This window comes from Arvicola amphibius, chromosome 11, assembly GCF_903992535.2.
Source record: "Arvicola amphibius chromosome 11, mArvAmp1.2, whole genome shotgun sequence".
In the NCBI taxonomy this organism is placed as follows: Eukaryota; Metazoa; Chordata; class Mammalia; order Rodentia; family Cricetidae; genus Arvicola; species Arvicola amphibius.
In genome coordinates this window covers 20443275-20471164 of record NC_052057.2, presented here as the reverse complement: position 1 = coordinate 20471164, position 27890 = coordinate 20443275, and the positions used below count along the sequence as shown (strand labels likewise).

The 27890-nt window shown below is 42.9% G+C and overlaps 1 protein-coding gene across 1 annotated transcript; it reads right to left on the bottom strand.

Moving 5' to 3' along the window:
- On the bottom strand, positions 1–27808 carry Siah2 (siah E3 ubiquitin protein ligase 2). The gene is made up of 2 exons (XM_038348391.1): positions 26846–27808; positions 1–636 (listed from the first exon to the last, which is right to left on the bottom strand). The coding sequence occupies exons 1-2, from the start codon at positions 27263–27265 to the stop codon at positions 79–81; spliced, it is 978 nt and encodes a 325-aa protein (XP_038204319.1). The 5' UTR covers positions 27266–27808; the 3' UTR covers positions 1–78.
- Between the last annotated feature and the right edge of the window lie 82 nt (positions 27809–27890).

Below are 27890 nucleotides of genomic sequence, written 5' to 3'. Positions count from 1 at the left end.
TCTATTTAAAAAAAACTTTATTAAACAAAGAACGTTCGCCCAAATAACTTCTCAGGTTTCTGAAAGCCTCCTGGAGCCTCACTGACAGCATGTAGAAATGGTCACATTGATCCCAAGGTTCCCGTTATCTGCAAAGAGATGCGCTATGGCCGGGTCAAAAACAAGGCAGTCGCTGTTCATGATGGCTGCGGCCACACCGTCGTGAATGGACCGGGGTGTGGCTTCCCAGGTCAGTCTCCGCCGGTTCCCGTTCAGCTCCAGTCTGTAGGCAAAGTTCTCAGCTTGCTTGCGAGTGCCAATGAGGAGGACAATGGCAAAGAACTGCTGGTGACCTTCGTACTTCTCTTGCTTCTCAAGTACCAGCATGAAGTGGTGACCAAAACAGGACTGCATCATCACCCAGTCCACAGCCCCTGGCAGGTTAATGTCTGTAGCGAGAAAGACTATGTCCTCCCCTTGAAGGGTGGTGATGCTCTTGTGGGCATGCATGAGATGGGACATCACAGCTTCCAGGGACCCCTGCCACTTGCAGGAGGCACCAGGACAGGGGCAGGAATAGGGACGGTATTCACAGATGTCTTCATGCTCTGGTTTCTCTGTGTGGTGGAGAGTCAGGGAACAGCCCGTGGTAGCATACTGCAGAGACAGAAAGAAACATACTGCATCATGGCTCTTTCTCAAGACCGACTTGGTGCCACTATCTACGCATACCTACCCACACGAGTTTCCTGAGCTCACATTCTATCTTTATCTCAACAACTTTTGTCCAAGGAGGGTCAGTTTCTACTCACTGTCAATAGCATCATGCATAAAGTCAGGCACTGCTTTCTAGGCACCACTCCCTAATCCCAACAATGGTGAAGGGTGAGAATTAAAGTTCTTTTAAGTACATCAAACAAGCAAAACTGCTGAGATAACTTGGCCCTTTCTCTTTTTCTGTAGCCCAGCTCCTTGTAAGAATTCAACTGCTTGGGGGAGGGGTGGGCAAGGATTCCTGGATCACCTTTCGGCTTTTCCTGCGATCAGTGACTCTGAAGACAGCACAGTTCCACTCCTTTCTGACTTAGACCGATGACAGGTCATCTAGTCAGTCTCCCTTGTGGGTCCCTCTTCTTGACTGCTGGTGTGACCAAGCCTGGGCACAGCAGGAGGAGGAGGCTGGGGTCCTGTCACATGTTGCTGTCTCCTTTGTACCTGTGGCCCTGTAAGTGCTGTACCTATAAGTTTTGTTTTTAAAGAAATCTCATTCTAGACTGGCATCTTGGCTATTATCTTAGCAGAGGTTAAGGAGAACAGGATCAAACTTCTTCTTAAAGACTACTGAGTTTTCCTGAAAAGGGGGGGGGGGGATATGATATAGGAATGATAGGGGAAAAAAGTAGATTATTGAATCTACTTTAATCCAAAAAAGCTATTAATCTCAAAATATTTTACACTGGTATGGATTTTAGTTTACTGATACAAATTTAAAGTTATTTCTGCTATATTGTATGTATGTGTCTACTCTTGTTTGTGGTATTGTGTTTATGTAGCTCATTTAAAAATGGAATGTATACTTAAGAAATACAGATTAATAGTCATCTATAATAGCCATACTTAGTCATGTTGGGTAGGTATGTAAATATAACAGATATATTTAGAGAGATAGATGGTTTTCAAACACTTCAAAGACCTATACAATACAGTATCTAGTATGTTGAATAATCTAAAGGCTTTTCATGGCAGTGAGACACTGCTCCTGGCAGCACTGATCTACTTCAACAAAGATGATGGGCTTTGAAAAAACCTCCATATGGAGTTTGTTTTCTTTATGTAAAAAGCTAGCTATGTGGGCAAAGAAACTGACTTTGCCTCAATTGCTGATAGTTACCTATTGTTCAAACTGGACCAGAAAGATGAAAAGAAAAAAATCAACTGTCAAACTTTGTCAAGACAAGGCATGACAGTCCTTCAACATTTCCTGCTTCTCGCCGGGTAGCAGTGGTGGCGCACGCCTTTAATCCCAGCACTTGGGAGGCAGAGGCAGGTGGATCTCTGTGAGTTTGAGGCCAGCCTGGTCTATAAGAGCTAGTTCCAGGACAGGCTCCAAAGCTACAGAGATAGTTATAGTTTTCCTTGCTACAAAATCAAGAAATTAAACTTGCAAAAGTGGTATAACATGTATAAGATTGAGAGACATAAAAAAGATAATTTTGGGTTGCTAATGCAAGTTAGGATAGAAAGTGAATTAGGTGCAAAACTTTGAACTCACCAAGATAGGCTAGATAATGGAGTAATATCTCTGAATTTGCCAAATACAAATGAACTGGACATTGTTAATGTAGTTTTTTTACCTGTATATATTTATATATAGTTACTGTACTTATTATAGTTTTACAGGGCTAGTTAAAACATTTCCTTTTTAGACAAAGGGGGACATGTTGTGTGATATTTTGATTTCATTCTGAAATTAAAGCTTGCTTTGAGTCAGAGGGCAGAGATAGCCACTAGCTGACCAAAATTCGCCATAGAGTTTTGGAGGACTATGGGTAGATAGGAGACAGGAAATAGTAAGGTGTTCTTTTTGGAGGAAGAAATGGAAGAGGTAGGAGTTGACTGATGGCCTCTCAGCAGTTACTCTGACTGTTCATGTTCTTACCCTAATATCTGACTCCTGATTTTTTAATTAATAAAGAATTAGTTACATGCTTCATCCTCGTGTTCACACACACACACCTTCCTGAGGAAACTGGGAAAGGAAAAACTGGGTGAACATCTAACAGAGTTTGCCTTCAGACACTGCTTACTAGGGCAGGAACACAATCTTTCCTTTCCTTACCATTCTCACGACATCCCCAGGAGACACATCATATCTGTCTATTACGACAGAAGGCCACACTAACAGGAACTGAAGAGATTTCTACTGCCAAACATCACAAGAATAGCAATGCTAGTTCTACTTACCAGAGGGAGGATCCACCCACAGGTATCTACCCAGTAACTGTGCTGTGGTCACAGGAAGACTTAACTGGAAACCACTCTTCAGGTAAAATGAGGAGTTAGTTTCTGTCTTTGGAGCATAGGGTAGCTGATAAACTGCCTAGTTTACTGCATTTAATCTGCCACCCTCTGCTGAAGCAAGCAGGTGCCTAAGAAATGACCGCACCAGGTCATCTTTCTAAGATACTAAGATAAGAAAGCAAACCAACCTGGAAATTCACAACTGCCTTTGCTTCTCCCTATCCTGACCTATGAAATAAACCCCTTATAAACTTAACACAGGTCAAATTCCAATCTTCATAGATCGTCTTTCTAGCAGCCAGGAGGGCCTTATCCACACAGCACACCAAGATGAAGTCTCTGAGAGGATGCAGAAGCCAAGATAACAACCTCTCTCCACAGGGAACTCAAAGAAAGACACTTGAAAAAATCCAGTGTGGTGGTGTATGAGGGGTGTGTCTGAATGCTATTGCTCTGGAGGCTGAGGCAGGAGGACTGCATGTTTCAGACTTTCCTTAATTACACAGAACTCTATTTCAAAAACCAAAAACAAAACCAACAAAAAGGCAGCTCATGCCTCTACCACTTTGGCAGAAGTTTTCTGTTATCTGCTTTGTTGACAGGAATCACTTGTTATAGTTCTGAACCATAGACTAATTTTAAAAGTTCAGGTAAAGAAAAATTCTTGAGCAGCAAGAGAAAGATTTATCTCCCTTCTTTTTTTTCTTATTTTATTGTGTGGATACATTTTTTTCCACTCCTCTCCCTCCCTCCCCCTCTCTTGTGACTCCCAATTTTCTCAGGAGATCTTGGCTTTTTCGCCTTCCTATTTAGATCCATGTACGTCTCCTCTTTGTTGTCTAGGTTCTCTGGGGTTGTGGACTTTTTTTAAATTTATGTCTAGAAGCCATTTATAAGTCAGTATATATTTGTCCTTCTGGCTCTGGGTTACCTCAATGTTTTTTTTCTAGATCAATCCATTTGCCTACAAATTTCAAGATGCCATTATCTTCTACTGCTATGTAGTCCTCCATTGTACAAACGTACCAGAGGACTGATTTCCAAATATATAAAGAGCTCAAGAAACTTGACATCAAAAGAACAAATAATCCAAAAAAGGGGGGTACACCTAAACAGAGAACTCTCAACAGAAATCTCAAAAGGCTGAAAGACACTTAAGGAAATGCTCAACATCCTTAGCCATCAGAGAAATTCAAATCAAAACAACTCTGAGATTCCCTCTTACACCTGTAAGAATGGCCAAGATCAAAAACACTGATGACAACTTATGCTGGAGAGGTTGTGGGGTAAAGGAACACTCCTGCATTGCTGGTGGGAGTGCAAACTTGTATAGCTGCTTTGCAAATAAGTATGGTGATTTTTCAGAAAATTAGGAAACAATCTTCCTCAAGACCCAGCAATACTGCTGCTGAGTATATACCCAAAGGATGCTCAATTATACCACAAGGACATGTGCTCAACTATGTTCACAGCAGCATTATTTGTAATAGCCAGAACCTGTAAACAACCTAGATGCCCCTCAACAGAAGAATGGATAAAGAAAACGTGGTACATTTACACAATGGAGATTTATCCTTTTTTATTTACACTGTGTTCTCAGCTTTTTAAATAGTAAGAAGTCTCATGAATGGTTTTAAATATGGGGTGTGGGCAGGACAGAGAGCTTCCTGATGGTCTCCTGTGGACAGTTGGTGAGGCATTTCAGTCAGAGTTTTAAAAACACACATAAACACAACAAAAATAGCAAGAACTTCTCCGTGCCTGGCTCAGTATTTGGATGGAAAGATGTCTTAGGATGGGTTGCTGACCTTAGCTGCCCAGGATGAAGCCCAGGAGTAAGGCAAAGTTTAGCAATGGGACAGCATCCAGGACAGCCTGTTCCCAGCCTCTCCCTGCAGCCCCAGGCCACCCCCCCTCCCCCAGCTAACACCCACAACAAGCTGTCTATCAGCAGTGCAGCCTGGGAACCTGCCCTGCTCAGGTAGGAATCTGTGAGTGTTCTACTACTTACTTGGTCGTCACACATGTAACTCTTCTTCAGAGTAACCCCCAAGTTGAAAAAAAAAAAAGGCATTTCCTTGCCCTGGTGTGGACAACGACCTTCTGAAAAGATTCTGCTCTACTTGAGACATTTGTAAAGCCTTTGGTTTTTTTTTTTTTTTTTTTTTTTTTTTTTTTTTTGTTTTTCGAGACAGGGTTTCTCTGTAGCTTTGGAGCCTGTCCTGGAGCTAGCTCTTGTAGACCAGGCTGGTCTCGAACTCACAGAGATCCGCCTGCCTCTGCCTCCCGAGTGCTGGGATTAAAGGCGTGCGCCACCACCGCCCGGCTAAAGCCTTTGGTTTTTTACTGTTTCTTCTAAACCAGCTGAACTTCAAGACCCATCTATTCTCTCATTTCACTCTGTAGTTCAGAACCACAGAAGCCATTTCTATGGTAACTGAATTAAAGATTACCGCCAAGAAAGAACCATTCAGCCTTTTTCTTTTTTTGTGGTACCTATGTAAATCAAGTCACCCTACTGTCTGGCTCATCCGTGCTATGTTATCTACTTATTTGACACAGTTCTGACTCAGTGATCTAGGGCGATGTGAAGCAAATGATTCTCTCTGACATTTGTGGTGAGAGAGAGGGCTGTCCAGTTACAGACCTGGTTTCTTCCTGTAGGCAGTGCAACTGAGCAGAGTCCCTGGGCTCCTCTGCAGAGAGGCCTGTGTGTCCTGGGACACCCGCAGCTATAAATGAGACTTCTCCTTTGGGAAAGGTGTGTTCGTTTCCCCCAAAGGGTGGGGTTATTTTTTAGTAACTCTCTCTGAAAAAGGAGGAAAGAAAGAAAGGCACACAGAAAAATAACAGAGGTAGGAGAGGACCAACTCAACGCTGAAGAACTTGGGGAGGAAGAGAAGGAGAATCAAATGTGGACATCACCCGAGGACCTGTGTAGTGGCCTGTCAGGTGCTGCCACGCAACCGTCTTGTGCAAACATGTTCGGCACTGAAAGGCTGTGTGTGCACCCTGCTGCTTCCCTGCTTAAGTCTTTGCAGAAAGCAGTAAATAGCTCCCATTCTTTGCCGGCGAGAGGTTTGAAGGCTGGCTGTATTTAAGATGGAATTTAGGCAGGGTTTCCCTTTTGACACAGAAACCCTTTCATATACAAATATAAAACTAGTTCATATACAAGTATGTATGAGACACTACAGCATATGGAACATGACAACATTTATGTACCTAATAAACAGCAAGACTAATTGTTTATAAAATGAGGTTATTAGCTAAATATGCTCTCATCCAGAATGCTAGTGAAGGCTGTGTGTGCTGTAGGTTTGGATCAAGTCATATAGTCTGTTTCATTACTTGATTCTGTGTAATTCCAGAACGACACCCTGAACACCAGCAATCAGTGTCCACTTCAACTGAGGTGCCAGGAGCTCCGTGGCAGAAGTTGGTTCCTCTGGGGCACTGTGAGGTAAATGCCCTGCCCCCATCTGCTTACCTCCATGGAAACAGCTCAGACTCGTTAGCAGGATATCTGCCAGTGTCTCAAATGAGAATGTCTCAAAAATAAATAACAAAAATAAAACAGCCAATATCCTGCTGTTGGATGTGAATCAAATCTAAGAAATGACCTTTCCCTGAGTAAGCATGAGCAAACAGGACTTGGTTCCAATCTAAATAAGCTCTAATGAGCATAAAATGCACACTGATGGTTAAATACAATTCGGAGCTCTGGCCTGGGAACCCACCCTCAATTCTGCAGAGGGCATTTCTAGGACAGCCACTGCGCTCTGCACGTGACTTCAGATTAGAGAGCACCGTGTCTGTGCTGATCATATTTCCTGATGACATGAAGACACCCTGGCTTTGAAGAGAAACACAAGGGGTCAGCCTGTAGCTGACATTCAAATGGTTAACAATATAGATCTGAGTTGAAAAAGCAAAATGAAAACACACATGGCAAGAAGGGTCTAGAGAACCTGGACAAAGGCCGCTGTTCTGTCTTACACTAATATTGTAACTGTTGTCTGTGCTTTAGATTACATCCAAATTAAATTGTATGAAGGAATCCAGGAGAGAGGTTGGCATGTTTACATTTTAAGGGATTAAGGAGGAGTTGGTTGAATGAATTGAGCTTTCTCCTAGTGTTTTCCTGGGAGTAAACACACTTCTGCATAAAACATCTACACGGAAATGAACCAAAGTTACTCACTTTTCTTTTTCCCAAGGTTCTGTGGGGCTCATTTCTAGTGAAGCAACAAAGTTTTACAACGAAGAACAACTCTTAAAAAAACCAATGCATCTCTAGGCCTCACAGAAGACAGAGTCTCCACATCACCTGCTGACCCCGCCAAGGCTGGCAGTCTGGACTGCTACTCTGAGGCCTGCTCTGCTACTTCTGGCCACTTCAGTGACATTATCCACCACATAGACAGGTCCATTCCATTCTAAGACCCCAGCTAAAACGTGAGTTCCAAGATGGAATCTGCCCAATCCCCCATTTTCTTACAGGGTTCTAGAAGTGGAGTGCGGTGAGCGAGTCTAACAGGAGAGGGGTGTAATTTACCATGCACAGCCTGTAGATAACCAGGGGATGATCTAGCTGCTGTCTGTCTTCTCAACACTTCACGCTTGTTCAGATGGGGATTTGAGGTGAAGCTACTATAGTATGCTAAACTCAGCGTGGCAATACCTCGTTTATCAAATCAACCATTAATCGGTACTGGGAACAAGACCTAGGGCCTTATGCAGATGAGGCAAATGATACACTCATGAACTACATGTGCAGCCTCAAAATAACCAGTTTTTAAAAACAGAATTTTGGGGGCTGGATAGATGACTCAGTGGTTAAGAGCACTGGCTGCTCTTCCAGAGGACCCACCCACATGGCAGCTTACAGTGTCTGTAACTCCAGTTTCAGGGGACCCGGCACCCTTACACAGACACACAAGCAGGGAAAACAGCGGTGCACATAAATAAGTCATTAAAAAGCTTAGCTCTTAAAAACAAAAACACAGCCTTCTAGCAATTCAAACTAACTTTGCAATTAAAATGTTTATCTGATTCCCAAATATCACCAAGTGATCATAGATTATTTTCCCAATTTTTTATAGGCCTGATAATTTTGTTTAAGTTCTGATTTACTGGTTCTATTACCTGCCCTTGTCTAGCTGGTACTTACTGACAGATGAGTAAATACAAGATTTATTTGCAGATGATGGACAGTCTCGCACTATGCTGGTTTTACATCAGCTGGAAATCTTATTGTAGATTTTAGTATTAAAAGAAGATCCGGTAGTTTCGGATCATGTAAGAAAAATGTTCATACTTTTAAATATCAAAATTATAGGTTTCTCCTCTCACTTTTCATAAAGATGTTTCACATATTTTATTTACATAAACAATTAGAGCGTGGTCTTTATAACTCTCCTGAAATGTCCCACAGAGCAGAAACAAACAGGTCCGCTGTGCTCTGACCACCGTAGGCCTCTCTGGATTGACAGCCACTGGTGGAGCGCCTGTGTTTAGAAGGCCAGTGCTCGAGCCTGTCTGCCCTTGAGCCTGTTAGTATGCTTAACGACAAGAGAGCGTGTACTCTTCAGGAGAACCCCTGGATAGCGGAATAAAGTGAAGCTGCCCAGCCTCTATCAGCTCAGATCTTCCTCTAAACACCCTGGCATATTTTTCTGTAACCCCCAGATAATAAGTGAGAAGATACTAAGATACTATTACTGAGCCCCAGACTGTCAAACAGTGTCACCAAACACTGGTGAGACTAATATACTGTTAACTTGACAAACTTTGTTTAGAGGAAGGCCATTCTAATTAAAATCTGGGTTCACAAATCTATCCTTTATTCCTAAGACAAAACAGATTGCATACGATAGATAGCTTTCTTACCAAATGGTGTGTTGGTGGAAGACTTTGGGGTAATTGCTATTCCTGAGATCTGAGAACATTCTGTGAAGAAGAGAGGACCTTGCAAAGACTCTTTGGGCTAGCAGTAGTTTATTTTTAATCTTAGAAACTTTGAGCAAAAGTTGATTTTTGACCACGTGTTTCTCATTTGTTCCCAGCCAGAGTTAACAGACAAGTGCACAGTCACTGGGAACCAGTTTTGTGAGGTCCTTTCAGTGCAAACAAAAGCACTGGACAGAGTACCGGAGCAAAGGCTTTCTGCCAGGCTCCTAGCACCTGGCCCACCCTTTTCACTGTTCTCTCTTCAATGCCAGGTTCCCACTTGCACAACCGATTGATAACACCGACAAGCCTTAAACAGTGCTTCTCCCTTACCAACCTTTTATTGTCGAAATCAATCAGATTCACCAGAAGATTGGTAGGGTTGTAGATTAACAAATAAAATACAAGGTGCACAGTGTATCTTCAGGCAGGTTTTTCCTGTTGTTGTTTTATGTACTTATACCTCCTTCCAAGATTATATGCTGCTTAACTAGGCATTCTGAATGACATCTGGAAACTCTGGGAAGAGGACCCTTCTGTGATCACAGCCAGCCCTCCCAAAGCCGTGCTTTGAGTCTGCAGTGGGAAGGGGACCATGGCTTCTTAGTCAAGTGGAGGAAAAGACAAAGGAGACAGGGGGTTGTAAGAGAAGAGTCACTGCTTCAGACTGAAGCCTGCACTGTCCAAACCGACATCAAGGAGCGTTCTTTTCTTATGGGGCGTGCTGATTGTGTCCCATCTCCTTCACAAAGAGGCTGGGAGGATGTCAGTGACAACGTGCTGGGCACCTAAAGGAAGGAAGCAGTGTTCTCCAGCTAGCCTCACTGAGGTCACAGATGACCTTCCACCCCTTCTTCAGGAGCAAAGGGCAGCCCACAGCCCTAGGGACTCCTGTCTGCTCCTCCGTCTCAGTGCAATGCGGCTCTGCTGGCTTATCTGTCTCTATTACTGGACTCCAGGAAGGTGAATGGGGACAGTGGCACGTGAGGCAGACAGTGGGTCACTGAAAGGAGGAGGCCTGGGGCTGCAGAAGGATGTCTACAAGAGTGAGGGGTTAAAATTAAGTGGGCCATGAGCAGCGGCAACCGTCGCAGGCCTGAGTTGACTTTAGGGAGCACTGAATCATTAGCAGCACTGGCCATAAAGGACACTGTGGGAAGGAATGGAGCTGTGAATAGTTTCAGGGTCTAAACCAGTTTGACTTTACCAACAAGGACCTGCCCCCTGCTGATGCACAGAATCCCTAGAAACAGTATCCTTGGGAAATGGTCAAATTAAGCCCAAGGATTCAGATTAGTTGTAATTAAAATAAAATCAAAGCAAGAAAATGAAATTAAAAATGACTACTAACAGGGAGCTAAGGGAATAGTTCTGGTGCTTTCAGGGAAGGGCAGTGCAACCAGCCTCGAACATGACCTCAAAGAATGTTTATCAGCATAGAAAAAAAGCAGCCACAGTGAGAAAAGCCAAAACCAGCAGGAAAAATAGTGCTGCTTATTCTTCTTGGTGGGGATGGTATGAGTGAGAGGAACCATTGTATTACGGGTCTGCTTGCAAGCAATCTACAGAACGGTGTTATGGTTATTTTAGGGGAGAATTATAGGGCACTTTGATTTTATATCACTTTCTGTTCAGTTGTACATTCAGAAAGGATGATCACCGTGTTTCCCTCTGAAGTAAATGTAAGTAAAAATAATTTAAAATGTGTAAAATAAGACATATAAAATAAAACATATAGACTTAAAAGTGATACCTAACTAAACCAGGCTTCAAAAGATAATGGCACATGCCCACCACCTCAGGACACTGAGGCCAGATCATGGGTTTGAGATCAGTCTGGGCTACCTAACAATACCTTGTCTTTCTCAATTAAAAAAGGAAGGGAGAAAACAGAGGGAAGGACAGAAAATTAGATTACAGAAATGGGAAGAATGAAAAAAGACAAATCCTAATGCCAATGAACCAATGTCAGAACAACATCACCGGGCTCTAGGAGACCCTAAGACTGGCTTACACCATCAGGAGTTGGGGAGAGAAGCCCAGTGAGACTTCGTGGGTGGAATTAGGAGCCATTCTTTTTTCCTTTTCCAGTTTGTGTCCGCCTGAGCGACACTGCTCATCATTTGCTTCCTCTGAGCATCTAACTGTGCATTGTTTAGCACCAAGGCACTGTGAGGCACTGCACTGTTTTACAAATAAGCCCCTGGGCTTAGGGGAGCGAGCAGCCAGCCACGGTGGGCAGGGAGTGAAGATGCAAACCAGCTGTGACTGGGGCAGCTCTTAGGACTACCAGAGCCAGGGAGCCTAGCAGTAGGAGGACCAAAGGTATGACTTTATTCTAAGTTTTTGGTTTGTTTGTTTTTGTTTTTTTTCGAGACAGGGTTTCTTTGTAGTTTTGGAGCCTGTCCTGGAACTTGCTCTTTTAAAAAAAAAATAATAATTTATTTAACTTTATTTCATGTGTGTTAGTCTGAAGGTGTCATTCCCTGGGACTGGAGTTACAGACAGTTGTGAGCTGCCATGTGGGTGCAGGGAATTAAACTGGATCCTCTGAAAGAGGAGCCAGTGCTCTTAACCTCTGAGCCATCTCTCCAGCCCGAACTTGCTCTTATAGACTAGGCTGGCCTTGAACTCACAGAGATCCGCCGGCCTCTGCCTCCCAGAATGCTGGGATTAAAGGCGTGCTCACCACCGCCCAGCTCCACTCAGTTTTAAAACAATGCACAAGCCTCCACCCTCACCACAGTCTATTGCTGTCCAGTCTATCTCTGCAGTAATTTTTCATCCCATAAATGCCACATAGTCCAAAAAGTCACTACATAAAATCTTTACCAAACTGGAAGTGAAGAAGAAGAGATGGCTAACTATCAAGGAACTAACAGAAACAGATGGGGGACTGATGCAAATCTAAATGAGCACCACTAGATAATTTTCAGGAACTCCAATAAAACCTTGGAGGTACTTAAAGTATGAAGACAGTTTAACCAGAAAAACATCTTTAGTTTTCTTTTCTGGATGTTCAGATGGATCCTGGTTCTAATACCCATGGATAATCACATCTCCATTGATGGTGGTGGAAGCTGGCACTCAAGTGGAGGCCATATATATATACATATATATATATATATATATATATATATACACACACACACACACACACACACACACACACACACACATATATGTTTGAATAGGAAGTGCTACTTAGCTTGGCCTTCATACAATCACACAAATGCAATACTTTGTAAGGGGCTTATAAGAAAGATCTGTAAGGAACAGTGACAGACTACAATTAATCTCTGGCTGGCACTTTATGGGCCAGATTTGCCATAATAGTCTGGCTGTAGGAGGGACCAATTTTAATGACAGTTTACTCCAGCTCTGAGCAGTGGTGACCAATTGACATTCTTTGGTCAGTTTCACTAGAATCAACATTAAACTTCAGCACTGCTATGCAATAGTCCAGCCTTCAGTTCTATTTGCTATATAAGAGCTGCATTGCCAATCTTACTCTTTAAAGTCCTGAACCATGGAGGAATGGATTTGAGCTATGCTTCTTCCTGTACTAAGTCTCTGGGCCAACCCGGTCAATTTGAGGCAGTCATAAAGACAGCTTCCAAAGAAAACAACTGTCACCGGCGAACTCTTGAGATTAAGAAGAAATCTCTGAAAGTATTTTTGCTAAAGGGCTTCCCTGTCCCAGCACAAGCGCACCCGGCCTTCATTTCCCATGGTGAGGAAGGGCCCTCTGTGGCCTTCTAGTCCACTCTTAAGGCACCCACCATGGGAAGTCCCTCTGTTCGCTTTAACAGAGGAACTAACTGGCTCAGGGAGGGTCCTGGCTAGACCACAGCCAGGACTTGTGAGAACCCCTTCTGCCTTTTTTAGTGCTTTACACCATGAGTCCAGAACTTTAGGGTAGGAAAAATCAGTCTGCCCCAGACCTGCTCCTAAAGACCCACAGGTGCAACAACTTGCCTTGTACAAAGTCAGCTATCTAATTGCTAGGACAGCAGTCACGGCCCGTGGGGACCAGAATGCATGCCCCTTAGAAAATAAATGTTAAAAGAAAGAAGAAAACAAAATCACTGCGAGGCCTGTCAGAGTTCCAGATCAGGCATGCAGAGATGAACTGAGAGTTAGGCTCAGTGAACGCGCGCGGCCTAAAACAGAGCCAGTCAAAGGCTATCCCTAAGCAGGAATGTGGCCTGTAGAGACGGACTGTGTGGCCTGTCAGTGCTGGCTCCATGTTTGCATTTGGCCAAAGTTGAGACAAAGAGAGAGGGGGGAGGGGTTGAGATTTGACATCAAAGTCCAGTTTCTAGTTTTTCTTTTTCTTCTCCTATGAATGCCTGGCATGGCTGTGTCCACATTCCCAGCTCTCGGGCAAGAGGAAAGGTTGCCTTCTGGTTTTGTTTTTGTGATGTACAGTCCAGCTGGGCTCAGGTGATCCAGCTCAGTCTAGGGCTGCCCTCTTTGGAGGGGCCTGAGCTCCCCAGGTTCTGTATGTCTAGAGCAGTGGTTCTCAACTTGTGGGTGGCGACCCCTTTGAGGTCACCTGAGAACACAGGAAAACACAGATATTTGCATTCCTATTCATAACAGTAGCAAAATTACAGTTATGAAGTAGCAAGGAAAACAAATTTATAGTTGGGGGTCACCACAGCATGAGGAACTGTATTAACGGGTCGTGGCATCGGAAGGTTGAGAGCCAATGCTCTAGCGGCTTCCCCAGCCCCAGGCTATGTGCGTCAGTTACCTTCTTCCTTGTCCTCCTAGACCCTGGGAGCACCAAAGGGTCAACTATGCTGTCTGACATTATTTTTTTAAAAAGCAATCTAACCACAGGAAAGACTTATCTGGCTGAGGCTTTCAAATTCAGTGATGATATGCGGTCTTTATGACAGGAACTTTCAGAGAAGACTATGAAAATGGAACATATGTACGACAGCAATATAAGTAGACTAGAGAGGGTTGGTTAGTATCTCCTACACCTGTGGAGAGAAATTCCTGGATGATACAAAGCACTGTTGAGGGACCAGTGAAATGCTGAGGACAGTACTCAGCAAGTAAGGGCGCCTGCCACCAAGCCAAGGACCCGCATCTGATTCCCGGCCACCAAGACTGACCCAGGTGATGGAAGGAGAGAACTGACTCCCACAAGCTGTCCTACAATGTCCATAGTGTGCCTCACACACGTGAATACACACAACACATAACAATACGTTAAGAAATGCACCACAAGTGGTGAGACAGACTGTGCGGTTGGCATGGCAACCTTCACCTCATTCCCTACACCCACTTTCCACGGAGACATAGAACAGACTGTAGATGAGAAATGGACTGAAAACACCCAAGTAAGCATATCTTGATAAAATCCTTAAAAAGGAAGATCTGAGTTAATTCATGTTGTCTATATCAGCGATGTGGTAACACTTTAATATTTAATTATCTGGCTTCACACTTTACATAAGGTAGTTATTTGGCAACACACCCATTCTTTTTAATCGGACAGTCCAAAGCTGTGTTGGGACAGCATCATCTGATGAACTCCTCCAACCAGATGGCTTTATTACCTGTGTTAGCCTTAAATGACAACCTGGAAGCCTGGAATATAAATTCAGATTCAAAATCCCCATGTACTAAGGAGCACACCAAAGATGTGTGCCTGACCACGTGATACACTTAACCAGTCTACAGACATGAGACTCGTCTAGGAGAACTAATAAACGCTGCCTCCTGCAAATGAGTTCGTACAAAGCAGGGACACAGCCTCCCCACTCTTCATGGAATGAACACTGACTTCCTTAGTCGGGCAGCCTGGCTCTTCATTTACAGAGGAGGAACTCAAGGCTTCCCTACCTCACTGCCCACTCTAAGAAAATAGAGAGAATCCGGCAACTCTGGAGACTCTGCTGGGCACTGAATATTCAACACTGTATTCTTGCATGAGCTGGCTTATAGAAAGAAGAGCAGGGGGCAGTATGTGACAGTCCTCAGGAATTTTAGGAGTCTCAAACTGCAGGATAAAATAAAAGCTCGGGACAAAGACCCACCTTGTCTGACACAGGCCTTATTCCTTAATGTTTTTCCTCTCCAAGAATAGTTTGGTTGCTGCAGTAAGTACACGTCCAAACTTAGCTTATCCACACCAAGTGGCTGAGCTGCCCACTCAACAGTTTGGATTACTACTTAACCAAATATATGGGATGCACATTCCAGTTTTACAAACCTCATACATAAGCACATGAAAAAGTAACTATCACATATGATAAGTCTGTTTCCTGGTCTATATGATGGCTTTACCCAGCTGCATTCATATAGAATAGAATGAGAAAAACACCCACAATGTACTGGTCCTGCTAAAGTTCAAGGATGACTTCCCGAGCCTGCTCAGATATTAGGAAAGCATACATGTTTCTATGGGAACCAAAGTAAAATGCTACACACCAGCAGCACCACTAAATACTGACTATCAAGTGGAGCCATTTCTTCTACAGCCACTGGAAGTTTGGAGAAAGTAAAGGGAGGAAGACGGCTCTGCAGGAATCTGGAGAGTATCTCCTACCACCTGAATTTTCTCAAATGTTAATTACCCACTCTGTCAACAATCATCTGCTTTTCCCTGGTCACAAAGCAGCAGCCTTCTTCATCACTCAAGAAAGCTGTGAGCCGGGCGGTGGTGGCACACACCTTTAATCCCAGCACTCGGGAGGCAGAGGCAGGCGGATCTCTGTGAGTTCGAGACCAGCCTGGTCTACAAGAGCTAGTTCCAGGACAGGCTCTAAAGCCGCAGAGAAACCCTGTCTCGAAAAACCAAAAAAGAAAAGAAAAGAAAAGAAAGCTGTGAAAAGCCACTTTGACCAGGGAAGCAAGTCGGCTAACTGCAGATCTTCACCTATTCTGCTATTCTCCAAATCCAACCCCCATCCTCAACCCAGCTCTGTATTAGTCCACCTACTGTACCCCCCACCCTGTACCCATCTCCAGGAGACCACAGAGACGTGCTCCTCCAGATTTCTCTATTGCCCACTTACTGATTTATTCCAGTCCTCAACACTTACAGGCCTGTCCTGGGGACCACGGGGCCACTATGGCAGGGGAAGCAGCAAACCTTCACTTCTCCCCCTCCATTCCGTGAAGCCCAATCCCCCAGGCTCATCCTCAGGTCTGTAGCAGACCTTCTGCGATGGCCTCTGCTCACTCAATGTCCCTACTCTTGAGGACTAAGCAGGTGCTGGAAAACATCCTCCTTTCTTCACACCCAAGGACTCTCAATCACCTCCAGCCCTTTCCCATTACGAAGGGTCAGCTCCCAATACCTACACTCGTTTTCCCTGGAAGCCCAGTGCCCTCACCTATCCAGACCCCAGAAGCATTCCCTACCAGGTAATGCATTGCCACCACAGTCTCTTAAAAATCAGAGAGGGAAATAGAAAACAAGGAACAAAACATCCACCCAACAAAGACAACACCAGGTATCAGCACCTAGAATTACCCTAAACCCAGGTGATTAGACATCAGTGCAAAACATAACCAACAACAGTCAGGACAGTACGTCTCCTCCAGAGCCCAGCAACTCTAGCAGAGCAGGTCCTAAGCATTCCCACATAGCTGAAGCACAAGAAAAAGACCCTAAAATAGCCTTTCTGAATATGATAGAGGTCCTTAAAGAGGAAATGAATAAACCCCTTAAAGAAACCCTTCTGCACAACAGTGAAAAGAAACGAGCAAAACAGTTCAAAACCCGAAGTGGAAACAGAATCAATAAAGAAAAAACTAAGGGAAATTTGGAAAGGAAAAGTTTAGGAACTTTAACAGAGGCAAGCCTAATTAACAGAATATAAGAGATGGAAGAGAGAATCTCTGGCACTGAAGATACGATAGAAAAAATAAATACATTAATCAAAGAAAAATGTTAAATCTAAAAGTTACTAATACAAAACATCCAAGGAATCTGGGGAACTATGAAAAGACCAAATCTAAGAATATTAAGAATAGAGGAAGGAGAAACCCAGGCCAAGGTCACAGCAAATATTTTCAACAAAATCACAAAAGAAAATTTCTCTAACCTAAAGTACAAGAAGCACACAGAACATGAAATAGACTGGATCAGAAAAAAACTCCTGTGGCACATAATAATCAAAATATTAAACCTACAGAATCAAGAAAGAATATTAAAAGTTGGGAGGGAAAAACACCAAGTAATAGACCTGTTAGAATGTCACCTGACTTCTCAGTGGACACTCTAAAAGCCAGAAGCCCCTGGACAGATGTTCTACAGACTAAGAGACCACAGATGTCATCCCAGACTACTGTACTGGGCAAAATTTTCATTCACCACAGATGGAGAAAATAACACATTCCATGATAAAACCGAATTTAAGCCTTATCTAACTACAAAATACAGCCCTAAAGAAGATGCTAGAAGGAAAATTCCAACCTAAAGAGGTTAACTAAAGAGAATACATGGAATAAGTAATCTCATACAAGCAAATCAAGAGAGGTAACACACACACACACAACACCATCACCACCACCACCAACAACAAAATAACAGGAACCAACAAATACCACTCATTGATCTCTGTCATCACCAATGGTCTAAATGCTCCCATAAAAAGATCCCTAACAGAATGGATGCAAAATCAGGACCCATCCTTCTGCTGCATCCAAGAAACACATTTCAACGTCAAGGACAGACATCACCTCAGGGTAAAGGGTTAGAAAAAGATATTCCAAGCAAGTAGACCTAAGGTAGCAAGCTGCTGTACTCACTCTAATATCTGACAAAATAGACTGCAAACCAAAACTAATCAGAAGAGATGGGGAGGACACTACATACTGATCAAAGGAAAAATAAACCAAGAGGACATTGCAATTGTTAACATTTATGCACTAAACACAGAACATCCAAATTTGCAAAAGAAACATTAGCACAGCTTAAATACATATTGACCTCACACACCGATAGAGTGTGACATAAATAACCAACTCTCACCAATAGACAGGTCATCCAAAGACTAAACAGAAATGCTAGAGCAAGTTGACACTGTAAACCAAATGGACCTCACATTACAAAACATTTCATCAAACACAATAAAGTATCTTCTTGTCAGCACCTCATGACTGTAGTTGGACTTTTCTTTGGGTCACCAGCTCATAAATTACACAGAGACAACTTATTAATTATTAAAGCGTGGCCTACCTTAGGCTTTTTCCCAACTAGCTCTTATAACTTAACCTGTTTTTATTAATCTATGTTCTACCACATGGTTCAGTTACTTCTCTGTACCATATGTCCAACTTGTTCAGTGTCTAGCTGGCATCTCTCATGCACCTAGATTCATCCCAAGTTCCTCTTTTTGCCCAGAAGTTCCGCCTATTCTCTCCTGCCTACCTACTGGGCATTTGGTCCTCTATTAAACCAATCACAGTGACATATCTTCACATAGTGTAAAACAAATATTCGGCAACATTTCCCCCTTTAGAAATTGTGGCACCTTTTACTAATGCAAAAATTGCCTCATTATGGGCAGAAAATAAACACTGGCAAAGAGCTTGCAGTAATTTCTTGGGAGAGATTAGCAACAAATATCTCAAAAGCAAGAGACTTCAATTTATAAAAAGAACAAATGGGATCCTTCCTCACATTGTATGAGGAACACCAATTTTTGAAGCCCCTACATTCTATACTGATGCAAGTAAATCAGGAAAGGCGGGTTATGTCAGGAAAAATAAGTGGCTCAAAGCCCTTATTTTTTTAATTTGTATATTTTTTTAGCTTCAAAAGCATTCTTTTATCTGAAATACAGAACTTAATGGAAACCATTTGCATTTAGAATCCACGCCACACAGAGTGTTGACTTATTATTTCTTATTAATTTTTATATCCTAGCCAGTTTCCCTTCTCTCCTTTCCTCCCATTCTCTCTCCCCCAAGCAAAGTTCCTTTTCCTTTTTTTCCTTTTTCCAAGACAGGGTTTCTGTGTATCAGCCATGGCTGTCCAGGAATGCACTCTGAAGGCCAGGTTGGTCTTGAACTCACAGACATCCTCAAAATCCTTATAATTCTGTTCAAAAGTCAGAATTATATGCCATTCTTATGGTATTATTAGGTTTTCCAGAGCCTCTTAACATAGTTACTGACTCTCAGATGCAGAAGGCTTTGTTGTACATATTGAAATCATTGAACTTGTTCCAGATGATTCAAAATTAACATTGTTATTTATTCAATTACAAGAAAGAAGCATAAATAGAAATCATTCCTTATATATAACATATGTCTGATCCCACACAGGTCTACCAGGCCTTCTAGCACAAGGTAATGATGAAATTGATCACCTATTGGTAGGAAATGTGCTAGGAGCCTCAGAATTTCATAGGAAACACCATGTTACTAGCAAAGGTTTGAAGGATTTTTCTATCACTTGGTAACAAGCCAAGGAAATTATGAGGAAATGTCCTACTTGTTCTTTGTGTGACCAAATTACACTACCTACAAGAAGAAATCCAAAGGGTACTCAAAGAAATTACATTTGGCAAGTATATGGATTCCATTTTACAGAGTTTGGAAAATTAAAGTATGTGTACCACACTATTGATAGCTATTCAGGTTTTCAATGGGAAACTACTTTGAGTTCTGAAAATAAATGTGATCACACATTTATTAAGGGTTATCATCATTATGGGAATACTTGTACAAATTAAGACTGACAATGCTCCAGCACATGTCTCTTGTAAAATAAAAGGTTTTTTGCATATTACAGCATAAAGCATATTACAGGTATACCACTCAATCCTACAGGAAAAGCAATTATGGAAAGATCCAGTCACACTTGAAAAGATAAGCTTAGTAAACAGAAAGGGATAATAAAGACCCCCAGAGATAGATTACACAATGTTTTATTACCCTCAAAATTTTAATACTATTGAGAAAAGAATGACAGCTGAGGAGAGACATTGGATAGTATAAAAAAAACTGCTGAATTAAATCAGCCTTTATACTTTAAAGATGTACTGATTGACCTCAGAATGGAAAACAGAATATGTGTTGTGTTGGAAAACAGGTTTTACTTCTGCTTCCACAGGAGAAGAAAAGCTATGGATACCATCAAGATTGATAAAGATTAGATTCAAACAGTAGAGACCTCTTGATTAGAAAACGTGATAGGTTCATCAAATAGCATGGCCATTCAATCTAAACTAACTTATAAAACTAACAAATGTTTTTCATTATAAAACTAACAAATGTTTTTCATTTGATCAGCTATAACCTGCCAAAAGGGGAAACTCCCCAAAGTTAGGGTTGGGGCAAGATTTTGTTTTTGTCTTTCCAGGAGAATAAAAGTGTCCAACTAAAGAATCTGAAGACCATGGAAAAAATGAGCTATCTGAAGAAAAAGGACAAATCATCCAGAGAAGTGTCCCCAGAAAAAGGCTTAATGGAATAGAACATTCCCAACAAGATAAATTTTAATAAATGCTCCCAAATGTGTTTTTGCTGTTCTCTATAGACATAGGCAAATGGTCTTTTTGTAGTCCCAATTCACTTAAAAAAATAAAGCTAGCTTTGGAGTTGGAGCATGGCTATCCTTCTCTAAACCCAAGTATGCTTGTTAAAGGAAAATCTAAAATATCTGTCTCATGTCAGAAGAGCCACCTGGTATGGGGCAGAAGAAAAAGAAAATTAAGGGTCTAGTCTATTGTTACTAATCTCATAATCCTTTGGTTTTATTTTGACTCTAAAACTTTCCTTAGAGAATATTATCTCAAAATTTATAAGATTCGTATATATACATTTAAACTTCCTATCTTGATATTTATGGTCATATAGAGTACTAACTAAATAGGCTTCATCTAGTTTTTTATATGAGATTTTGGGGTTGAGTCTGAAGCAGTTAACTAGAAATTAAGTTTGTGTATCCCAGTTATATTTCATAGATTGTGGTCCTTTAACCTTTCCAACATCTGCTGCATGAGATATTTAAAATGTTTTAAGTTTTCTGCAGAACTATGAGTATTCCTAACAGTGACCTTTAAAGTCCCCAAAAGGATGATGGGGCCCCACAAATGATGATTCCATCTGGATTGTTGTAATGCCACTAAGCTGACAAACACCACCCAAAGATAAGCTATGAAATATGAACTGCTCAGGACAGTTTCAAGGCAGTGAGCTAAGATGGTCCAGTCTCACAGACTCCTCCAGCCAGGACTTCAAATAACCCTGTATCTTCCCATCACACTGAGACTGGACAACAGCTAGCTCTCCCAGGACTTGACATTATCTCAATTTTCACAGGGTCCCCTAAAGACATTATCACCCCCAGATAACAGGGAGTAATTTTAAGAACAGGACTCCCATATTCCTAAGAGGTGGGGTGGGTGTTTCTGGTCGTCTGGTGGATGTTTGTCATTTCACTGATTGGGGGGTTAGCTACAAGTCCTTATAGTCGAGGAAACTAAGCAAAGGAAATCAGAATCAGGGATCTCATTCTGAAATGTAAAAGGGGGGAAATAGGAATGACAAGCTAAAAGGGTAGATTATTGAATCTACTTTTAATGAAAAGGCAACTACTAGTCTTAAATATTTTACACTGGTATGGATTTTTGTACATGGCACAAATTTAAGATTTTTGTTATACTTTATATATGCTTCTACTCGTTTAAGGAATTGCATTTATGCAACTCATTTAACAATATAAATGCCTAGTCAATGAAAGTTATGAATTACAAACTATTCAGGATAATTAAGAAATACAGGTTAGTAGTTAATCACCTAACAATCAAATCTGTGACCATGTTATATATGTTTTCAAGGTCAAGCAGATATATTTTACATAGATGATCTCAAATACTTCAGAGATCTACAGAATATGGTATCAATAACAAGATTTTTATGACAGTGAGGCACATCTGTCCCTGGCAGCACAAATTACTTTAAAAACAATGAGGAACCTCCATATGGAGTTTGTTTTTCTCAGCACTCTGATACTGTTGAAGACTAGATAGTTATAGATAGTTATAGTACTCCTTGATATCAAATTCAGGAAAGAAACTCACAAAAGAGGGGTAAAGTATATAAGATTGAGACATAAAAGCTTAGCGGTTTATCTAAGAAAATATTTTGAGGTTCTAAAAAGATAGTTTTAGGTTGGTAATACAAGTTAGGATGGAAAGTGAATTTGATACAAAATTTTGGGCCCATCAAGATCGGATAGATAATGGAGTATTTTCTCTGAATTAGCTAAATGCAAATGGACTGGACTTTGTGAATATAATTCTTACTTGATAAGTGTTCTTATCATACATAGTTTTACTTTGTTAAGCTTAAAACTTTCCCTTTTATTTAGCCAATACTTGATAACTGTTCTCAATGTATATAGTTTTATTATGTTAAGAGTTAAAAACCTTTCCTTTTATTTAGACAAAAATAGGGAAATCTTGTGGGATAGTCATTCACATTGACACTCCAGGACTTCCAAAAAAGTTAAGCCTTGAATCAGAAGGCAGAGTCAGTGCCTGGCTGGCCAGAACTAGCCATAGACATGTTGGAGGGCTGAGGAACTCAGGCACAGGAAAGATAAAAGGAGGCTTGGGGAGGTTTGGGATCTTTTCAATCTAGGAATGCTAATCTTTGGTTTTTAAAGAGATTTTAAAATCTCAATTTCTGACTCTCAAGTTTTTTTTATTAATACTAGAACAATTAAGGTAAACACATAACACAACATTTTCTCCAAAACTGACGACATTCTTGGACACAAAGCAAGCCTCAACAGATACAAGAAAATCCAAACAACACCTTGCATCTTACCTAAGCACCACAGGTTAATGCAGGGTACCAGCAGCAACAGAAACAACAGACAGTTCATAGACTCCTGGAAACTGAATGGCTCACATCCGAACAAAAAACTGGTCAAGACGGAAATTCAGAAAGATATTAAACTTTCTAGAAATGATTAAAATGGATATATGCTCAGATCACAGGACACAATGAAAGCAGTTCCAGGAAGAAAGTTCATAGCACTAAGTGCCTATACTAAAAAAAAATTGTAAAGATCTCATACTAGCAACTTAACCTCACACCCGAGAGTTCTAGAACAAAAAGAGGCAAAGGCATCCAAGAGGAGTAGTGGGCAGGAAATAATCAAACTGAGGGCTGAAATAAATAAGACAGAAACAAAGAGAACAATATAAAGAATCAGTGAAACCAAGAGTTGGGTCTTTGAGAAAAATTAGTAAGAGTACAAACCCTAACCAAATTAACTAAAAGGAAGAGAGAAACTATCCAAATTAACAAAAGTAGAAATGAAGAGGGGGAATATAACAACAGACACCGAGGAAATCCAGAGAAGCATAAGGAAGAAGTCAAGGAATCTTTATTTGCATATAATATAGCATACATAAGTGACCCAAAAATTTCACCAGGAACTCCTAGAGTTAATAAACAGTTGTCAACAAAATACCTGGTTACAAAATTAACTCAAAGAAATCAGTAGTCCTCCTATATACAAATGACAGACTGAGGAAAAAAATCAAGCAAATAACACCCTTCACAATAACCTCAAATAATATATATTACTGGAATAACTCTAACCAAGCAAGTGAAAGAGTTGTATGATAAAGTCTGAGGCATTGAAGGAAGAAACTGAAGAAGATACCAGAAAATGGAAAGATCTCCATGCTCATGGGTCAGTAGCAAACTGATCCACGACAGTAGTTAACACAGATAAAATGGCCATCCTACCAAAAACAATTCCCACATCAAAGTGCCAACACAATTCTTCACAGATCTGGAAAGGACAATTCACAGCCTCACACACAGAAAAAACCCAAGATATCTCAAACAATCCTGAACAATAATGGAGGTGTAATCACTCCTAATTTCAAGTTGTACTGCAGAGCTATCTAATAAAAATAGAACACCATCGGCAGAAAACCAGACATGTCTATCAAAAGAACTGAACTGATGACCCAGACATAAATCCACACACATATGGACATCTGATTTTTGATAAAGCCAGAAATACACACTGGAAAGAAGACAACATCGTCAGAAAATGGTGCTGGTCATACTGAATACCTGCACCTAGAAGATGCAAAAAGACCCATACTTACCATCCTGCACAAAACTCAACTCCAAATGGATCAAAGGCCTCAACATAAAACCAGATGCACTGAACCTGACAGAAGAGAAAGTGGAGAATAAGCCTTGAACTTAGTGGCACAGGAAAAGACTTTCTGAATAGAACACCATTAGCACAGGGACTAAGATCAACAATTAATAAATGGGACCTGAGAAAACTGAGAAGTTTCTCCACAGCAATGGACACAGTCATTCAGAAAAAATGGCAGCCTTCAGAATGGAAAAAGATTTTTCCCAACTCTACACCCATTAGATGACTAATATCCAGAATATATAAAGAACTCAAAAAACTAGATATCAAGAAAACAACCCAATTTAAAAATGGGGTACAGGACTAAACAGAATTCTCAACAGACTAAACTCAAATGGCCAAGAAACATTTAATGAAATGTTCAACATCCTTAATCATAGGGAAATGAAAATCAAAACTAATTCAAGAGTTCATCTTCTACCTGACAGAATGGCTAGTATAAAAATCCCAAGTGACAGCTCATGCTGTCGAGGATCTGCATTGCTGGTGGGAGTGCAAACTTGTACAGCCACTATGGAGACTGGTGTGGTGGCTCCGCAGGAAGACGGGAACAGATCTACTACCTCAAGATCCAGCTATACCACTCTTAGGCATATACCCAAAAGATGCTTCCTCCTACTACGGAAACACTTGGTCAACCATGTTCATTGCTGTTCTAATAATAATAGCTGGAAACATGGAAACAACCTAGATGACCCTCAACAGAAGGATAAAGAAAATATAGTGCATTTACACAACGGAGTACTACCTTGCCATTAAAAAGAATGAAATTTGCAGGTAAATGGATGGAACTAGAAAAAAAATCTTGAGTGACCCACAGGGGATGGAGGACACACACACACACACACACACACACACACACACACACACACACACACACACACAAAACCTCTAAACACCACAAGGGAAGCTCACAGAGACTGAGGCACCATGCACGGGACCTGTAGGTGTCTGCAATGGGTTCTCTCTCTCTCTCTCTCTCTCTCTCTCTCTCTCTCTCTCTCTCTCTCTCTCTCTCTCTCTCTCTCTCTCTCTGTGTGTATTAAAGCTTTCAGTTTAGTGTTTTTATGGGATTCTGTACAATTCCGATGAACTAGTTTTTCTTCTCATTATCATCCCTTAGAAGCTTGCTTGTTTCTTAGAGGAAGAAAGGGAGTGGATCTGGAGTGAAGGGGAAGTGGCGAAGAACTGGGAGGAGTAGAGGAAGGGGAAACATGGGAGAAAAAAAGTCCATTTTCAATAAAGAGGTGGGTGAGGAGTAGTGGAAATGCCTCATCCAGATTGCAGAGATACAGCACCTGAGTTTAGGGAATTAGGAAACGTTACAGAGCTGGGGCTAAAGGCAAGCAACTTAATAAGATGAACTCATAGCCTAAACCCTCATTCAAACCCTTATTTGAATATGCTATTTTAACTGAATTTGTAGTTGGGCAGAAGACCAAATTAAGTCACTCATTTTACTGACATGACTCTCAAGCCTAAAATTAAAATCTTCAGTGAACTATTTTTAATTTAAAACAGTTCTTGCCCTAAAAACTAATCAACAGTGATATGTGAAAGACAGCTTAAACAGCCTCAGGTAGAACAATTACTTTCATATTTAAAAAAACCCTCAGTATTATCATTATTTCCACCTGTAAGTTCAGAAAATGAACTTTCTGGTGGAGGCTTCAGTTATAAAGAGGTTTACAAGTGGGGCTGTGAGGATTTTTTTTTTTTTTACGGGGTTCAGTGTAGGCAACAGGATGTTATAGTACAACCAGGCAATCCTATCAGGCATTTAAAATACAGGCCGTCAAGTTTCAAACACGAAATAGATGAGGATATCAGTTTGAAAAGCTGGTTGTTTGACATAAAGGCATACTTTTCGTGTAGGCATTTTAAAAAGTTTTCAGAGACACACATTAATGGTTCTAGACTTAGCTGTGAGAGTGTAAACACGGCCCAAACACAAACCGGTGGGGACAGGGTAGTGAAAGCGTGGACTTTTGCTCGTGGTTTGCTTTCTCCCCCAAGAGCACAGGGAACTCTCTAAATAAACCGCTGGCACTGAAGAAAAACTAATAAAGCCCCTGGGTGTCCACGTTAGGTCCTGGTGGACTCGAGTTCATTGCACTTGGTAACAAACAAACAGCAGCCTCAACTTCTGAGTCCTTCCAGGGCCCTGGGAAGCTGCGAGGAGAAGGCGTGGCTGCAGGATTTCCGAGTACCCTGTAGCAGGTGGTACCTCCCTGTCTTTGTAGCTGTAAACCCTAGGGCAATCAGATCTTAGGCGCTGAGTCCAGGAGGAATTCAGGACCGTTCCTGCCAAGCTTATTGCTGAAAACCGTCCGTTTCCTACCCCCACAATCCCCACCGCCAGCTTCCCGGTTTAAGTTTTAGTTACGTAGAGCTGCCCAGCCCTACAGAGCACACGCCTGCAGGGGACGCGGCGGCTCTGGGTTGGGAGAGTAAGGATGCTCCTAACCGTCAGCAAGTGACAATTTATACTGGCAAACATCAACCCTTGTTCCCAAAGAGGACAGGTGGGCACGGAAACGGTGGGCAAGGTACGTACGCACACACACACGTACACACACACACACACGCAGAGAGAGAGAGAGAGAGAGAGAGAGAGAGAGAGAGAGAGAGAGAGAGAGAGAGAGAGAGAGAGAGAATGAATGACACCGGAACTCTGGAAGGTCGCTTGGCAGATCTGCGGGTGGTCGTTGGACTTACCTTACAGGGAAACAGAACTGCCGAGGCCACCTTCTCCATAGCCAGGTTCCTGATGCTGGGCGTTAGGGCGCCCCTGCACGTCGGGCAGCAGCTCAACTTCTGGCGGCATTGGTTACACACCAGGTGCCCGGCCTGGCACTGCAGAATCGGGGGCAGGACATAGTCAAAGCAGACCGGGCACTCGAAGAGCGAGGTCAGCTCGTGGTGCTGCGGGGATACCGGGCCGGCCCCGCCGCCGGCGCCGGGGCCTGAGATCACCGCTGCCGCGGCGGGCACCGCGGACGAGCCGGGGCCCGCAGCCGAGATGGTGGCGGCGGCCGGGGTCGCAGCTGGCGACGGAGCGTGCGAGGTCTGAGGCGGCGGCGGCTGCTTGCTGCAAGGTTTGTTAGCGCTGGGGCCGGTGGAGGACGGGCGGCTCATCGCGCTCCGAGCCCACCATGGACCTGCGGGCGTCTGCCTGCCGCGGGGCCGCCCGGATCAAGGCGGTGCGCGCCCCGCGGGTGGCGGACTCCGGGGCAACGCCACGGCGCCCAGTCCGGGGAGCGGGGGAGAGCGCGGACCCGACCGGCACCGGGAGGGCGGGGACAGGACCGCGCTGATCCTCGCCGCGGGCGCCCGGAGTGGCCGACGCTCCTCGGGGCTCGCGGCCGTGCGCTCTGCCCTCCTCCCGCGGCGCTCGGCTGCGCACAGTCCCGGCCCACCCGCTTCAGGAGCGGCAGCTGACGCAAGCCCCGGGGGCGCGCGCGGACGTGACGCTAAGACACGTGTGCGGCCGCCCCGGCGCGCTGGGACTGGCAGAGCCACCCGGCGGCTCGCCGAGCTCCGCCCGACCCGGCTGCCAGCGCCGGGGCCGTTTCCTGCTGGACGACTCGACCGGCCCGTCGCCGCGCGCGGTCGCTTTCTGGGCGGTGGCGGAAGCTGGTGGCCCCGGGAGGGGACGTTGCCGGGAGTCCTTTGACCTTTCCCAGGGGAGCCACGCCGACACACGCCCGGTCTCCGGCTAAAGGGCAACTGATGGCCGGACGGGGGCGTGGGCGGCGCGCGA

Coding starts and splice junctions, on each gene's coding strand:
- Siah2 (XM_038348391.1), bottom strand. CDS start 27,265: ATGAGCCGCCCGTCCTCCACCGGCCCCAGCGCTAACAAACCTTGCAGC. Junction 637..26,845: donor CAGTTCTGTTTCCCTGTAAG/GTAAGTCCAACG, acceptor CTGTCTCTGCAG/TATGCTACCACGGGCTGTTC.